The sequence below is a fragment of the Electrophorus electricus genome, chromosome 10, assembly GCF_013358815.1.
Source record: "Electrophorus electricus isolate fEleEle1 chromosome 10, fEleEle1.pri, whole genome shotgun sequence".
Taxonomy (NCBI): domain Eukaryota; kingdom Metazoa; phylum Chordata; class Actinopteri; order Gymnotiformes; family Gymnotidae; genus Electrophorus; species Electrophorus electricus.
This window is the reverse complement of record NC_049544.1, coordinates 20,884,232-20,901,058: the sequence shown is the minus strand read 5'-3', so window position 1 is coordinate 20,901,058 and position 16,827 is coordinate 20,884,232. Positions and strand designations below refer to the sequence as shown.

Below are 16,827 nucleotides of genomic sequence, written 5' to 3'. Positions count from 1 at the left end.
GCTGAAAGGAAGGGGTGTACTCAGTCAGCAAAATCTGTCAGAAGTGGATCTGTTCCAGCAACGACTGAGAATCTCACCATAGCTTTAAGTGAAAATACTGTCCATCATCCAGGAAGCTTCTGGATTTTAGAAAGAACAGCTTAGTCTACAAACTCCAACTATTTTATCACTGGGCTGATAACCATGTGGCATAAGCGATAGGACCCATGAGTTAAGGGTGGTTAATAATTTTTCATACACACAGCTGGTCAATGTGCTTTGTCTTTAATGTATGCTGAAGCAGTCATTATACTGGAAAACAATACAAAGTTAGTGTAATAGCACAGGAAAACGGGTCACCTCTCAGTATAAACTACGCTATATTTTAAATAAAGTCATGGATGACCCACATTACTTATCGTCCTCTGCAATATGAAGGGAGAGAGAAGGAAAAAAACCCAAGCATTTAGTATACATAGACTTTGGCAGACTAAAAAAAGGGCCATAGATGTTCTCTAGCTGTACACAGCTATTCAACTGCCTATATGCAGACAATATTGAAACAGCTTTTACCTACAGGTTTATAGCATCATATGCATACAAGTATCCACCAAGTTATAAAGTAATTTCAGAATATTGCACATGTGGTTTCTAATACAGTTTAATGGATTGGTCCACAGACGTATGGACGGGGGTGGTGATGAGGTTTGTGTCCCATGTTTTTAACACTACTCTGTATAGGAATAATGACCAAACTGCCAATTTAGAGTGCTATTTAAAACATAGCCAATACATGTATTTTAAAAGCTAAGGTCAGGATGTTTTAGGGTTGGATTTTTCAAAGCCAGTTTATTTAATTTTACTTTTGTTATAGTTTTTGGAGAAATATGCAATAAAGCAAGAGCCTCTTTGATTTCTTAAAACAAGCTTTCATTTAGATGGTTATTATTCATTCAGTAGCTGATTTTGACCTCATGTGTCCCAATCCACCACCCAGAAAAATAACATTTTGATGTGTAAATCAAGAGCTTAACTTTGGGTAGTTTACAATTTAGCTGTAAAACTTACTGATCATAGCTTTAATCTAACCCTTGACAACCAACAGACTAAGGCAAGTACCAAAGCACTGTGGCTAACCAGCCAACAGGTGCTGTGTGTAAATGGCAGTTTTACAGCAGTATCTTTCAATTGGTTCAACTGATGGTTTGCGACTGAGAACTGTATATAGCTTCTGTATCGCACACAGCGATTTTAGCACCAGCAGGAGAAGCTAAGTAGTGGTGTTTTTTTTTTTTCTATGTGGATTCATCTAAAACGAACACAAATGTTCCACAGTTCAATACAACAATGAGGAAGAACAGAAAACAGACCACCTGTTTTAAATAATCATTAACTAAAGATTAATTACACAAGTCACAGATGACAATGAATTTGTTTTACACTACTGTTCTAAGCAGACAAAATCAATCATTTAGCTGCACGTTTATGGAAATTCCAGCAGATTAAGTCAAAAATCAAAGAATTAACATACACAGTGGTGTGGGAGAACAACGTAAGCAGAAGAGATACAGACGTGTGCAATGGAGGACAGGGTCCAGGCCATTTCTGCTTGTTCCCATGGATACATTTTGAGTGACAGGCAGTTTTCAGAGCCCATACAAAATTCTACTTTGATATTTTGAAAGTGTGAACCCTGGTATAATTTTATGCAGGTAAGCTCCAAACCAGCGAGTCAGCATTCGTGCTTGGAGAGCAATGCTAAACAAGAAAGTGGTTGTTGTAATGCTCGACACCACAGCGAGGTGGGAGCACCGCCAGCGACCCACTGACGAGCTCTCCAGATGTTCTGTGGTCGTACACAGATTGTATGCAGCTTAGCTGACGTGTTACTTCAGATGTCTGCAACAGCCCCCCCCCAAACATGCTCTCCAAGGTTAGCAGTGCTCCTGAGGCAGCCCTGCATACCATCGCCGACAACAGTGGACCCTGCTTATGAATGCGAGAACAACCAGACAGTGGGTGAAAGTGTGTGTATGCATGTGTGCTCGCGCACACTTTTTTTTAAGGGCAATTAAATCAGCGTATTAACATAAAATACAACATATTTCACAGCATACATACATGAAAGAACCAGATCTGACAGAGCAAATCAGAGAACTGAGCAGGTGAATAAATTAAAAGGTGGTGGGTCACCGATTACCCCGTCATTATTTACATTTCTGTACACACTGTAAAAGGGCTTGTGCTCATCACTAAACTATTCCCTCAGGGCCCTGATTTCTAAAAGCTTAATAGATTTTTACAAAGAACTAAGAAATCGATGCCTTTAAACCGCTTATGAGTTTAACTTAATATATATTACTGACGGTGTAAAAAGATTTAAATCAGCCAACTTATCAAGGGGAAAGGTGACATGCATTTGTGATATATGTGCATAAGAACACACATTAAAAACAAGTACTTTCTCTTGAAACGTAAAACAGTCTGAACATAAGAAAATAAACCGGCCTTTGACACGCGCCTCTGACTCGCTGCATGGTTTCTTCAAGCCTTCATTACTTCATTGCTCCCAGGATGAACACTTAGTCTCTCTGTAGAGAGTCATGTACTGATTCTTCATGGCACATAGGAAACTTGTGTTATGCAGATTTATGCAGAGTATTGCTTTGAAATAGCAGGCTGACAGCAGCTGCACCTGAGCAGTCAAGAAGTCAGGAGGCCCTGCGGCGTCACTGCTGAGTGGGACGAGAGTGAGGTATGGGTGGGGGGATGTCCGGCCAAGGCCTCGTCTCATCCGCAGAGCAGTCAGAACATAACACACAACACGGCACAATTTGGCACCTCAAGAGAGTGGAAGGGGAAAGACTGCAGAAAATAGTAGCATGAGAGAGAGAGAGCGAGGGAGAGCTGGCAAGTTCAAAGAGGCCACAGTGACAATTCTACACGGGGTATACAACAAGGAAAGGTATTGTCCTTTTTGCCATGTGTTGTCTCTCCATATTGGTTTGCGACATTCTGCAGAGGCCATCCAGGGGATCGAGTCCCTCTGTGCATCCCACATGAAGCTGGACAAAGCAGAGGCTGACAGACCACCGGCGTAGTGAAACCCACAACGACGTCACAATGAATCTTAAATGAAGCTTAATAAAGTTACAAGAACTGTCGCTGTCCTCCTATACGAAGCGCGGTGCGGATCGGTCGTTGGTCATCGTCTTCTTCAGCTTGACACCGCGCCGGATGGCGAGGAGCATGGTGTCTCCCTGTGGCTCGGCCAGGTCCAGCTCATCCTCGTCTTCCTCCAGCTCCCCATCCAGTGCCTCCAGGCCCAACACCTGCTGCCCCAGGGGCAGAGGGGGATTGGTGGAGGCCTGGCCGCTCCAGGAGGCCACGGGCAGGGCAGCCTCTTGTTCTGAGTCCTCATCCAGGGTGGGCGAACCAGGGCTGGCTGGCTGCTCGCCCTCCTCCCCGGGGGTCCGGATGCCCCCCGTGACGTCAGGCACAGTTGGGGTCATGACCGGGATGACGGGCGTTTTGATGGGGATGGGACCGATACCGGGCATTGCCCTCCGGACGGAAGGTTTGGTGGAGGGGGTCCGGCGGATGGTGGCTACCCCGGGCGTGACGATGACGGGGCCGGGCGTGGAGGGCAGGCCGGCTGTGGACGCGGGACGCTTGGCTTGGAACAGCTTGCGGTAAGACTGGCTGATGTCACTGTTGCGCGGGATGGTGGAGGATTTGTCAAAGTCCTGCTGGTCCACTTCGTGGTCGCCAGTCACCGAGAAATAGTCATAGTCAGACACTGAGGAAAAGATGCAGACGCAAGTGTTAGAACAGAAATAAAGTTATGGATTGAAAGAAAAAAAAAAAAAGAAAAAAAAAGGCTGGCGTCAAAGCTGCTCAGATGGCTCACAAACACACCAAGTGCTGGTGTAACACCTGAGAGCATAGTTCAGCTGTTTCTAACATGTACACAGACACGCTCACGCTCTCTTTCAGACACCTGCGCATGTACCCTGAGAGGGGATGGTGTCCTCGGAGCAGCACGGAGTGGTGGTCTGAGTGCTGTAGCCACTGGAGCAGTGGAGGGAGTCCCTGCTGGAGCGCTGAGTGTCCAGCTGCAGCCCACGAGACAGAGCCAGAGCCAGCTCTTCACGTGCTTCCATCTCTTCCATCATCACCTACACACACACACACACAGTGTTTAGATGTCTGCCATAATACCACTGCCAACCACAACAGCTGGGCTTAAAAATAACTTTTACAGTTCCCTGACAGTGGAGTATTTCACTCAGGATGTTCTTGCAGAATTGTCAGTCATTCAGGAATATGCCCACAAACAACGTTTCTTATATGCTGTCAAAACATTGTTGTAAAATCTGTGGTTACTCCAGATTCCTCGCTCAGAGTAGTCAGTCCTGCTCTCTCTGTGCTCACTTTGATCAGCTGCAAGTCAGCTTGTTCAGCAGCGCAGCGAGTGAGCGTCACCTTAGTGACAACAACTACAAAGAGGAAGTGTGTTTTTGCTCATCTGATACTGGTTGTTGGTGCATCTGGTGTGAATGTTCTTCATTCTGACTCGTTTTGAGCACAACTGAAGAGTCCGAAGAAGTTGAATTTACACCATTTCAATCTTAAACCCAAGTAAACAACGCTCAGTAGCCTGCTTATGGTTAAGACTGTGCAAAATCTATGAAGTCAAATAAATTACAATGTCAAAAATGCTCACTGACTAGTAAAAGCTTAAAAGTATTAAGGTGTAACCATATTGTTGGGGGGGGGGGGGGGGGCACAGAGAAGACATGTCTTCTTTAAACCAAATGTCTTTAATACCTCTAGATCACCCCCATAACAGTCTGGTGTTGGAGCAGACCTACCTTTGGTGTTACTAAGGCGCTCCTGGTCTTGGGTCCGTCCTCGGGGAAGGAGGCTGCCTGTGGCAGCTGGTAATAGGGCCCGGGGCCACAGTGATCCGAAACCTCCCTGGGCTCCTTCCTCTTCCTCAGTGTGTTCACCATGGGCTGATCATATGGACCTGGCTTAGCCCAGTCCTGTAGCCAAGGGCAACAGGCCTAGCATTAGATGTGAGAGACAACCGCAAGGCCTCCAACTGAATTCTACTGCACTGCTAATGTTGGCCATTAGGTGGCACTGTTAACCCTTTTATTGGGACTAGTAATTTTGATCAGGTACCAGTTTGCTGCATGTACTGTTAAGAAAGATCAGCACAGGCTATGAAGTCCAGTGGTTACATTTTCTGTCCACTGATATCTACTAGGGACTGTTGGACTGTTCATCAGGTGTTAAACTTAGTTTTAGCTGCAGCTGTCGCTGACAGCAAGACAGCTAGCTTATGTTCATTCTTCTTGGTCATGGTTTGCTTCCTGTCACAAACATCAACAAAAAAAAAAAAACACCCACCAAGTCTTTGTAGGTGAAGGTCTAACATGACTGGGGAACTGAGTCACAATTTGAACCCCCACCCTGTTTCTCAGTCCAGCCCTAGTGACTGGTGCCTCTCAGGCTAGGGACGCACTGACCCTGACCGCGTCAGACCGCTCGAGGTCGTTGGAGACCAACTGTCACGCGAACTTAGCATGCTGCCTTCTGCACTCTCACCCATAGTCAGCACACTATGTTCTGCACTGTCGCCTGTACTCAGTTCACCGTTTCCGCATCATTGCTTATACTCAGAAAGCTGTGTCCTGCACCGTTGGCTCTGACTGATACTTGTCAGCATCGTTATGGTTGATTGTGCATGTTGAATCGGCATTGGCGGTTGGCTGCGAGGAAGTTTTCTGATTGGCACTTCAGTCTAAATTTGACTTAAAATGAGAATATAGACACAAACTTCATAAGGCTTTTTTGTCACATAGTGGCTTGATGTACTGAGGCACTGCGCTAAGCTAACATTACATTTGGCTACATGGAAAGTAGCTTTGTTGCGCTAACTATCTAGAGAACAGGTGGAACATGTGTCATTACCTTGACATTTACTGTATGCAATTTTATGGAAGGAATAAACTAACAAAGAAAAGGGAGTCACTCAGAACTCAGTGCACTCGTTATAACAAGCCTTTGAGAAGTGGCAGGTGTCCATTTTCCTCTGGCACAAGAGTAATCGAGGTGTAATCGAGTATAAATCGAACAGTGAGCTGATGGAAGGTGACCATCAGTTGGCGAAGGTTCATAAGTGATGGTTTGTTGTGTCCATCCTTAAGAGGGAGGGCTGATCTCACAGGGACCGTTCAATGAACCAATACAGTATTGTTGTACCTTGAATTTACAGCCACTTTGATCTGATTAGCGTAAAAGGAAAGAAAAAAAAAAGGATAAAAGAGGCTGTTCAAAAGAGAATAATACATGACTCTGATATATACTCTCTCCACTGGTACTCCTGATGGGCATTTTATATTCAATATCATTTCAGATTGAGTCAGACAAGATACCTATTCCAATAATTAAATGTCAATGTTTCATTTCCACATAAAATATTTGATGAAATATAAAGAAATGGTTTAAGTGAAATTTACATGCAGACTTGGGTTTATTTTAGGCATTTATGTGAGTATAATGCACCATCGCTGACCTCTAAGAGCAAAAGTGAATTGGTGCTGCCACCTAGGGGCAACGTCTGTACACTGCATCACCTCTGAGGAACATGGCGAGAAGGTGAGAGGAGGGGACGGACGGACAAACCTTCCAGCTGGGGACCTTGGAGGAGGGGGGCAGTACGCCAGAGCCAAGTGCGCAGTAAAGGGGGTAGTCTGGGAGGAGCACAGAGCCTGGCCGCGACCACGACCTCAGGGTGGAAGACGAGGACGAGGATGAAGAGGAGATGGAGGAAGAAGGGGGGAGGAAGGGGTAGGCGGGCTCTCCCAGGACGTAGCGGTCGAAGCCGTTGGACAACTGAGCATGTGCGGCAGGGATGAACGCAACAGGACAGGGCCGCAAACAAACAAACAAACAAGCCAACCAACCAGAATGGGGAGAAAACAAAATATACAAATGAATGAACACACAAAATGTGCTGAGAAAAAATGTGAAACATGGCAAAGTAAACAGCAATATGGTGCAATACCGACAGAAATAATAATTATAAAAATAATAACAGAAATGATAACAGAAAAGGTGCAGAAAAACAATGCTGGACAGCTCAATCCATATGGGAGAAACGCGCCTGTGGAGGAGGTGGCCAGAAAAGGAGGAACCAATTCTACTACAGGAACACAGCAGGGATACACTGATGGGACAGGCCTGACAGAGTGGCGGACCAATGGTTGGTAGCCCCAGTAATGGGGGAGCCAATGGGAAGCAGCTCCAGCGAACAAGGGTCTCACAGGGGAGGTCACCTTTTCAGAGGAGGCGGCGGCGGCTCCGACCGAGCCAAGGGATGCGGGAGAGCTGCACTCGCTGGCGGACTGACACGTCTCGGAGGCGTCCGATGAGCCAGAGCTGGAGGCTGTATGCTGCATGCACAGTGCACATGGCGACAGTGGGAAATCCACACACAGGACATCACACATACACGCACACACACAGTGTAAAGGGATCGTAGCATTAAGACAGCATGAAAAGGGCAGACAGACAGACACAGAGAGTAAGCAAGACAGAGAGAGAAAAAGAGGAAAAATAAAAAGACAGGCAGTGGAAAGTTCAGGCAGGAGTTATTACGTTGCCAGTTAGTGCAAGTGGCTGAAATAAGAGCTCCATTAGAAGTGTAGCGAGCCACCAGTCAGCAGCTGCATTAGAGGTGTAGCGAGGCACCAATCAGCAGCTGCATTAGAAGGATAGTGAGGCACCAATCAGCAACTGGCAGGCTGCCACTCGAGCTCCAGTGACAGAATAGTTGGCGGAGGGCCTTAAACCTCAGCCCCGGGCTCTCACAGAGCTTGGGAGGCAAAGCAGAGCTTCCAACGCGACTGGGCCGCCAACTGCTTCAGCTGGGATGACCTCAACTGCCCTGACGTTCCCACACCGGCATTTCCCGGGGTATGCGGTTGCAGGGGGGGGAGCGAGGAGGGTGTTTTTCAATGGTCTATGGGACGTCGCCCATTCCTCTGCACCAATCGCAGGCTGGAGTGGGGCACACCACTGGCAGACAGAGTGACGCGCTTGGCGGGTGTCTCAGGGCTTACTCAACAGGGACTCATGGACTGCAAAGCCTGAGCAAAGAGCTGAAGTCATCTAGATCAGTCCACGTTCAAACCCATAAAGGAGAGGTTCAGCCAAGAACGCCAATGCTAATAGGCCTAATGATAATGCAGAGCCGCTTAGTGGTTAGCGTGGCCGCACATGCTTCATTAGCTTCCAGCGACTCTTAGCTAGCTTACCGCCGCTGGCTAAACTCTCCCTTTAAGGTTCACCACTGCTGCGAGCGCAAACAGAGCTGGTCTCAGGTCCCTCGCATGAGGGTGACCTCCACCAGCAGACCAGTCACACAGGCCCTTCTGAGGACAGGAAGTCCCGGTGCCTCATGGGGAACTGGAAAGCACTATGGGAGAGGAAACTGAAGATCACAACTGGTCGCCAGAGAGCTAGACGCTAAAGTGGAGGTGGGGGCTCATAAACTGGTATGATTCAGCAGAAAAAAGAAAAACAAGCAAAATGAATGTAACTGCTGAAGAATAACTGTCCTGAAAGTCACAATATGACACACCTACCGGAGTTTAAACACAAGGTCACGAGGCTTCGCCTTCTACTCGAAGACGAGCAAAACACTTGACTCTCAGACTGTGGGATTAGTGGCCTGGTTTGGGATTCTCGTTCCTATATCCCCTATCGCATCAAGAAGGGAAACTCACTACGGACACTTCCACAAACAGACGCGAAGGACACAGCGGACAGGGAGGCTGAGGCGACGTCCGTGACCTCTTACCTGTGGGGCCGGGTCAGGGGGCAGGGGCGAGGGTGACTTGGACTGGAAGGCGTCGTGCGAGACGAAGCCGGAGTCGTGCGAGGAGACGCTGGCAAGTCTGCCGGGTGGCGGCTGCGTCAGGGCGGGGCTACGGTAGCGATAGTGGGTGGAGGGGGAGTGAGGGTGTGAGCCGCTGGAACGCGAATCGCTACTGTTCACACTGTTCAGACTGCTGTTAGAGACAGGAAGGGATGGGGCACAGGCAGGAAGGGAGACAGAACAGGGCGGGGAGGGGAGACCGGGAACCATTAACACCCCACACAAACAAACAACGAACCAAACAAAAACAACAACAACAAAAAAGAATGAGATTCAAACCATACAAGGTGTGTGACAGAAAAACATTTAAACAAAACAAAACATGCTCTTTGTTCATGCACCTTCCCTTTGAGACCATTTCTACACATCAGGGTCAGTCTAACGTGAAGTTATTGTATACAAGGTGACCTACCAAAACCTTATACAAAGCTCAAATGGAACACAATGCCATTACTAATATACTACATAAAAAGTAATCCTACCAGCTGCATATGAGAAGAGCATGCAGTAGCAGACCCAGAATATCCTCCTGATATAACCCACGATAATTACTGGGTGACCTGATTGGTATCTTTAGCCACTGCTCTAAAATTGGATCTCCTGGCAAACGAAGCTCTTATAGACCCTCTGCATCAGGTAGGAGCACCTCGCCAAAGGGAAGAGTGTAACGAAGAAACACGGACACACACATGGCAGTTTGGGTGCACGTGGGGGAATCAACACAGACAGTAAGGACATCCACTGAAGTGCAAATCTACGGTTCTCGCCGGTCAAACCACGACTCGGCTGTGAAAACCAGCAGGCATCAAAATCAAAGCAACACAGGTGACATGTCAAACTGTTTCCATAGAAACAGTTTAGCTGACCATATGGAACACGGACAGTTGAACATATATGGGATAGGAGGGTGAGGGTGGGTGGGGTCACACAAGGGTCGCTGAGGGGTCTTCTTATTGTACTCAAAGTTTTACATAGGAGACGTCATTTGAAAGCTCACACGAAGCTAAATAAACCCTACAATTTTAATCAATCACTTCTATTTACTTTAAAAAAATATAGAAAATATTTACATTAAAAATATAAAATCTTAACATCTTTTTTTTTCACCAAGATTTCAATTTTCCATTTAGTTTTTCTACCTATACAACAATTGAGTAATGGCTTACCTTCTTAAAGCAAGAGTCTAAAACACCACTTTTAATCAGTTTCAAACTAATGTTGAAGTGCAATTGAAATTAGAGGATGCAAAAAATATAACCAAATTGGCCACAAGGGGGCAGCATGAGTGTTTAAATAGGCTTTCATTAGCAGGGAAAGACGCAAGTTGATGCCTGCAAGCATTTTTCCCCTCCACCGTTTCAATATCAGTTGTTGAACAGTAAAACATTTTTGTTGTGATCTCAACGCTCCAGAAATTGTCCAGTACAGATGCTTACCTGCACATACTGGACTTCCTGGACATGGTAGTGCTTGGTGAGGAAGGAGGAGTCTGGTAAGACCAGCTGTAATCTGAGCCCTTCACGTCATGGATCACCTATTAGGGGTGCGTGCACACACATGGGTAAATAACCAGCCCTGGCAACCAACTCTCTTGGATTTTTACATTTAAAGTTCATTTGGATTTCAGTTTCAGGCTGCAGTGCAGAAGCGGAAACAGTGTCAGTGTCTCATAGTTTATCTCTCCCTGCAGCTTGGACGAGACTGACACAATTGAACAGATAGTCAAATCACACGCATGACGGGACCAGTCAGCTGCTCCCTATCCGGTTCTTCAACTCTACCACAGTCATTGTTCTGATGACGAAAGACACACCATCAGGTAAAGTCTGCCTGCCCAGGAGTACAAAAGGTCATCTACTGCACACTACGCAAATTAGTTCAGTGTGCATAAGCAAATTAAGTTCAATGGCCTCTCAGGGGAGTTTCATTACCATATCAGAGAAGCCACTGGCATAGTTATGGGATATATAAGTGACAGGTGATTATAAGCCGGATAAGTCAAATGAAGACCCTTATTGTAGATTTCGTACACTCTCCATTAGCAGTCTTGGCTATGGTGGAACCTTTGTAATTCAGCATGATCATGTCACAATCTGAGAAGTGGCAGAATCCAGTGGTGTGAGATGTGGGTTCATTTTTTGAGTATAGATTATCCAGAACAGACCGGAAGCCTCAGGCAACTGAGGTAGCAACGGCACGCTTCAACAACCCGGGTCTACGCCAATTCAATGTCTCATCACAGACAGCATCAACAACACCACTCCTATTGCAGTAACAGTGATATCTAGGCATCCGTTACTGACTACGGATACTATCAGTTAACGCCGAACAGAAAGTTGAGATGTGTTGTCACAGGAGGTTCCACTTTGAAATAACAAAAGAAGGCTGTTTTAAAGTGATGGGGAGTTGGTGGCCCCTGTGTGTAGTGCCTCAGGGGTGAATCTTGGGGCCTGTCTGGGGACTTAACGAACCTGCTCACTCGCTGGGGGAAGTTTGTGGGGGTCCATGGTCAGAGTTTTGAGGTCATCTGCGATGGTCTGAAGATGAATGATCTCACTCAGCATGGACATCTCCTCGTCCTGAAACACGCACACATGGAAACAGGTTTCAGTTCTGAACAAAACCACGCTGACGCATGTCTATCGTCTGATTATCTTGAGATACTTGTGGTATTCTGCTGCCATGTTTTGCTGATGAAGAGCCACGTGTGAAAGCATGGTAATACCAGATTTGTAACTCATCTGGCCAGTGCAATTTTCATTTCAATAGTAACCAGCCTATCACATGCAGTTCTTCTACCTAAAGCTTAGTTCTAACCCACAATGGCCATTTATACTTAATCTACTCAGTGGTGAGGGGTGTGTGTGTGTGTGTGTGTGTGTGTGTGTGTGTGTGTGTGTGCGTGCGTTTCAATCTTTTATAAGATGAGTGAGATCTGGACCTGATATAGAATTAAATTTGATGGTCATAATTACACAATTACCCAAACATGGGCATGCTCCACCACCATCGGTTAAGATTCTGCTTTCAATGAGCCAACACCAGATGAAGGGACGTGCATGTCTGTGTATGAGAATGCCTTTGTGTATTGTGTATTGTGTGTGTGTGTGTGTGTGTGTGTGTGTATTTTTGGATGTGCCTGTTTTTGTATGTCTGTGTCTGTCCCAAGCCTGCTCACCACGACAGGCCGGAGCATGGAGACAAAGCCACAGAAGCGCGCGCGTTCTTCCACCAGCACCCTCCGCACCGCCTGCTTCTCCGTCTCCTCCAGCAGCAGGTACTTGTCGTTGACATCCTGCACAGCGCTGTCCAGCTGGGGCTGGATGTCCCCTCTCCCTGTGGGGAGGGACACAATGCCACCAGTCACATAACACACAATGGGCTACAATATAACCAATGAGTATGGAAGATCCCAGAGCAAGGGAACTGAGCTGAGATCATTTTCTGGGGGTTCATGTTCCAGTGGATGAAGGTATATAGACAGGGACATCTGCAAACATGATGACAAATTTATGATGCTGGACACGTGTTCCAAGACCCTTTAACTGTCAAAGGACACAGGTACACTACACATCACTTAGTGTAAGACTGGATGTGTAAAGCTGGATGTCTCCTTTGCCTGCCAAGTGGATGATGGCATTCTCACCAGGCTCTTCTGCCTAGTGCCTTAATGGCCACATAAACACTAGATACGATGGGGATTCATTGGTCAGGGACTGGATTACACCGTTCACGGTTTATGGAAGGCAGAATTGGTGTGCCCATAATCCTCGGGTCTCCTACCGACACCAACCGCAGGGCTCATTTCCATCTAGCCTATGTTTATAACACTCAATCTGCCATGCAGCCCTTTGATTGGGCTTTTTAGAGCACTCACTGGCACTGAACTGCATCTCTGAGTGCATTACAACTGGTATACATCTGCATTAGTTATCCAAGTCACTATAAGTTTCCTTTAGTGTTTAATGTTTTGTAATCCCCTATCGTTGCTTGGCTGTTATCCAGATATAAACATCTCTATCTATCTCTAAACATGGCCAGCAGAATGTAGTTCCTGCTGATGAGGGAGGTGGCGCCTTTCTCACGGGCAGGGCTTCCAGCACTCCAAGAGTCTGCAGTGCTGGTTTTCCAGCTGGCACCCAATGACCTTCCTGGAGATCCTGAAGGACCCTGAGCATGGAACGCTGACTGACCATCATCACCAAACTAACAACGAGTGACTGCCAAAAACAGCCACGAGGCGTTCAAAAATGAACTGAGATAAGTAAAAGGTATCGTGCAGAACGATGTTGTCGTTGGCCCAGTTCTGCTCAGTTTATTAAATTGTAACTCTTTCTGACAGTAGGAGTGAGCTGGTTTGAGTTCTTACTGCAGTTCTGCAAGGGACATTTGGAGCAGACAGATGGAAATGAGGCAGAAAACGACGGTCCCATCACACCGAAATGGCACAGAACCTCCCACAGTCCCAGCAGTCAGAACCAAGGCACCGTGACAGACCCACTACAAAGGGAGCCGTTCCCACTCCATCTTCACCCAGAAAAGAAACCAGCACTGGAGCTACTGGGGACCTGCTCTCGCATACGGGACACACCCTCCAGTTTCCCTGCTCGCTCTTATGAGGGCAATTTTGATGGAACCCACATTGTCAGGGAAAGCTAAATAAAATAGTAAACCCCCCACACTACAGCGGTATCTCTAGAAGTTGGTTTACTGCATAATTTAATGGGTTGCTTTCAATTAATCGCAACCAGACACCCAACATTACAACTGACGAGCAAAATGCAATTCATATTTATATGGCTGAAGCCAAAGATGTGGTGAGCCACTGAGTAAATCTGCAGTCTTCAGTAATTAATCTTAATGAAAAGACAGAACAAAGAAGTGAGATGTGACACAGGAAATTGTACCCATTATATGAGACCAACAGACAAATGGAGCAGACGAACTGGGGATGCCAGGTCCACATGCAGGGGGATACTGGCCATGCTTAAGCATCAGACCCCTCCAAACCCGCAGATAATAATGTGCTTTTTGTACACAAGACCAACCCCTCCCAACACACATAAGGCCCCACTCCCTACCACCCCCACACCGCCCCTCTGAGACAGAGCAGACAGAGTTGCCAAATCCTCAAGGGGCAACTGGTTGAATGGAGTAAACCTTTAGTGCTTTCTCAGATTGGGGCTCTGGTGAGGTGGCAGACTGCAGGGGCCTCAGAGCAGAAACTAGCTTGGCTGTCTACATGTGGGGAGACATGTCTGGGTAAGACTGTGTGTGTGTGTGTGGCAAGGGGTACATGTCTGAGTAAGTGAGAGGACCGGCCCCTCACAGGCGGATGATGGATTTTCTGAAGGTAGAGAAGTTGAGTTGAGAAACAAAAGTCCAGATTCCACATGTTGGGAAATGTAGTCCAGATTCCACAGGTTGGGAAATGCGGGCCAAAGAGTGCAGACTGAATTTCAGCCAGCCAGAGTTCAGGCCACAGACTCTGATCTTGTGTTCACAACACTTAATGTCCCAATTAAGGGTCATGACATGAGATTTATTGCCCATGGAATTACAATAAGGCTCATTACAAAGGTTGTTCGGGTGATTATTTTCCCTGCTCTTGTGTCTGTGCGCGCGCGTGTGTGTGTATTATGCCCAGAATGCAACATGCCCTCTTTCAGAGTATGCTTTTCTGAAATTATCCTCGGCGGTCTTCACTCACATGAGGAGTGATTTACAATTCCTGTGGTTGCAGTTCTCCTCCACTCTGACCCTCAGGGTCAGAGAAGCACTTTAAGGAGGGTCACGAGCAAACTGTCAGGCACATCACACACACGGCTGAGAAGGGAGTCTCGGGGAGTTACAATGGTGTGCGATATTCACATTCTCCTCTCCAACATTTTTCTCACACACACACACACACACACACACACACACACACACACACACACACACACGACTGACAAAGGTCACTTTGTATTTAAGCCAAGTCACAAAAACCATAAAATATAATTAAAAACCACCAATGCTGAAAGGCATTAACACACAATTCCTTCAAAACTGCAGCTGACACACTTGTTTAAAATTTGCTTTATTAGGCTACATTCACCAAAGCAGAGCTTCTTCATTAGAGCAGCACTGTCTCTGAGGTGGCAGAAGGGATTACAGCTAATAAGAGACACTTCCTTCAGTATTACTTACACACACTCAGTTTTGGCCACATGGCCTCTGTGTAACAAAGCAAGGCGAACAGATACCAAATTATTAAGCGAAGGAAGCAAACCGGACTACAGGACTGAGCAGACATACAGCAGGGGGGTGATCATGGCGGCGCCTGACTGCGTCTCAGGGGACCACACACAGTGCATCAGGCACAGACAGACACACTTACCCAGGGCGTCAGCTGCTCAGGACAGGTGCACGGCACGGTGCAGAGCGCCACAGGCCGCAAGCGGAAAAGAGGAAATAACCCTGTCAGCTTGGCCATCAGAACCAGTGATAGCTTACGCTGTGCTCCTCTGGAGGATGGGTATAACCCAGGTCACCAGAACCAGAACCCTGGGCTCTGGTGTTCCAAAAGCGCAGAGTCTTAGTGAGCCAGTCAGAGAGCAGGGTTAGAAAGTTCTTCTACTTTTAAATGTTCCTCATGTTACAAAACATCTGAGAAATGAGAACCTAATGCGGATTCAAGAGATATGACCAGCCATTATCATTGTTTCATTTTACACTTTCTCTCATGCGCTTACATGCATGTACATTGTGCATTTACCAATTATTAATTATTTTTAATATGCATTTGTCAGTGTACAGGGTCAGAGGTCAGGACATCCAAGTCTCCATGTGAGAGCCCTGGACACAGATGCCAACAGATAGAAGACCAACCACAACTGCACAAACATACCTCTACCATCTTTTCCATTAATGCAAAGGCTGTAAAGGTACTGTAAAGTCACCATGCAATATCCTGACAGTGCTGGAGCTCTACTTACAGATGGTTGTAGATCCCTTGAATGGCTGGCTCAGACTAAGTATCCTGAACTTTACTGTGTGCACAAAAAGCATTGCAGTCTAGAAAAACATGTTGGTGGAGGATCCAAACAACGCCACAATTGCAGTCGTTGTGCATTTAGGGCAGAGTGGGGGTGGAGTTATCTACTCGGGTGCTGAAAGAATACTCATGGGATCAGCATGCCAAAAGTGTTTGGTTTTAAAGGGGAAAATACTTGTTTCGTTTAATTTCCTTCAGGTATCATTCAGACAGCGATGTAACAGAGCACAACTTGCCTCAAAAACTGTTAAATAGCGAAGAAAAATGAACATCTGGAGCAAATCAAGCCAGATGTTTTTACACTGACTGACCCCCCCGCCACTAGAGGCAAGAGTACAAAAGGTTTTGATGAGTACAACCCTGCACAACTTATTAATCAGCCTTGTACTTGGACACTGAATGACCGTGCAGGTGCATGTATGCAGGGTGAGGGAAACTGGATGAAATGGAGGGATCCAGAATCTGCTGCCAGAAAGGATATGATATGTGCTGATCAGTGCCACTGTATTACCCTCCAGCTATCTCCACCCAGGAACCAGAACCGTGCCTTCTCTCATACTTCTATAAACACTGAAGTCTTCTCTCCAGTTCTCTACATAATCTTACACAACAGTCTAATGGCTGCGCGCCATGTCATCGTTAAAACTGGCAGTAAGCAGCTGTATGATTTTTCATCTCTCAAAAGCAGCGTTGCATGGATTTTTGCTGGCGTGGGAAACGGGTGCAGCTCAGAGGATGTGACAGTTGTTGTTTCATAAGCATGGCAAGTCCAGATTTGCTATCTTGCGTGACGCTGGTCTGCCCACTCATCACTGCTCGCGCCTCTCTCCCCTGTGCAGGAAGTGATGCAGACAGGAAG

The 16,827-nt window shown here is 46.6% G+C and overlaps 1 protein-coding gene across 11 annotated transcripts in view; it reads right to left on the bottom strand.

Annotated features, from left to right (window-relative positions):
• Window positions 1-248: 248 nt before the first annotated feature.
• The window catches only part of LOC113587060 (protein MTSS 1-like), a 45,304-nt gene continuing 28,725 nt past the window's right edge, over window positions 249-16,827 (bottom strand). The window contains exons 1-11 of one of the 11 annotated variants that reach the window (XM_035530712.1): window positions 15,910-16,819; window positions 15,312-15,323; window positions 12,111-12,268; window positions 11,404-11,511; window positions 10,369-10,466; window positions 8,855-9,065; window positions 7,329-7,445; window positions 6,676-6,885; window positions 4,854-5,027; window positions 3,980-4,157; window positions 249-3,778 (exon numbers count right to left, since the gene is read on the bottom strand). In XM_035530712.1, the coding sequence (XP_035386605.1) occupies window positions 3,153-3,778; window positions 3,980-4,157; window positions 4,854-5,027; window positions 6,676-6,885; window positions 7,329-7,445; window positions 8,855-9,065; window positions 10,369-10,466; window positions 11,404-11,511; window positions 12,111-12,268; window positions 15,312-15,323; window positions 15,910-15,982 (1,965 nt within the window). In that variant the 5' untranslated portion in view covers window positions 15,983-16,819 and the 3' untranslated portion in view covers window positions 249-3,152. Of the gene's footprint in view, window positions 3,779-3,979; window positions 4,158-4,853; window positions 5,028-6,675; window positions 6,886-7,328; window positions 7,446-8,854; window positions 9,066-10,368; window positions 10,467-11,403; window positions 11,512-12,110; window positions 12,269-15,311; window positions 15,324-15,909; window positions 16,820-16,827 lie in introns of those variants that run through there. The other 10 variants (XM_035530705.1, XM_027025559.2, XM_035530707.1 and 7 more) reach the window with 10 other exon arrangements.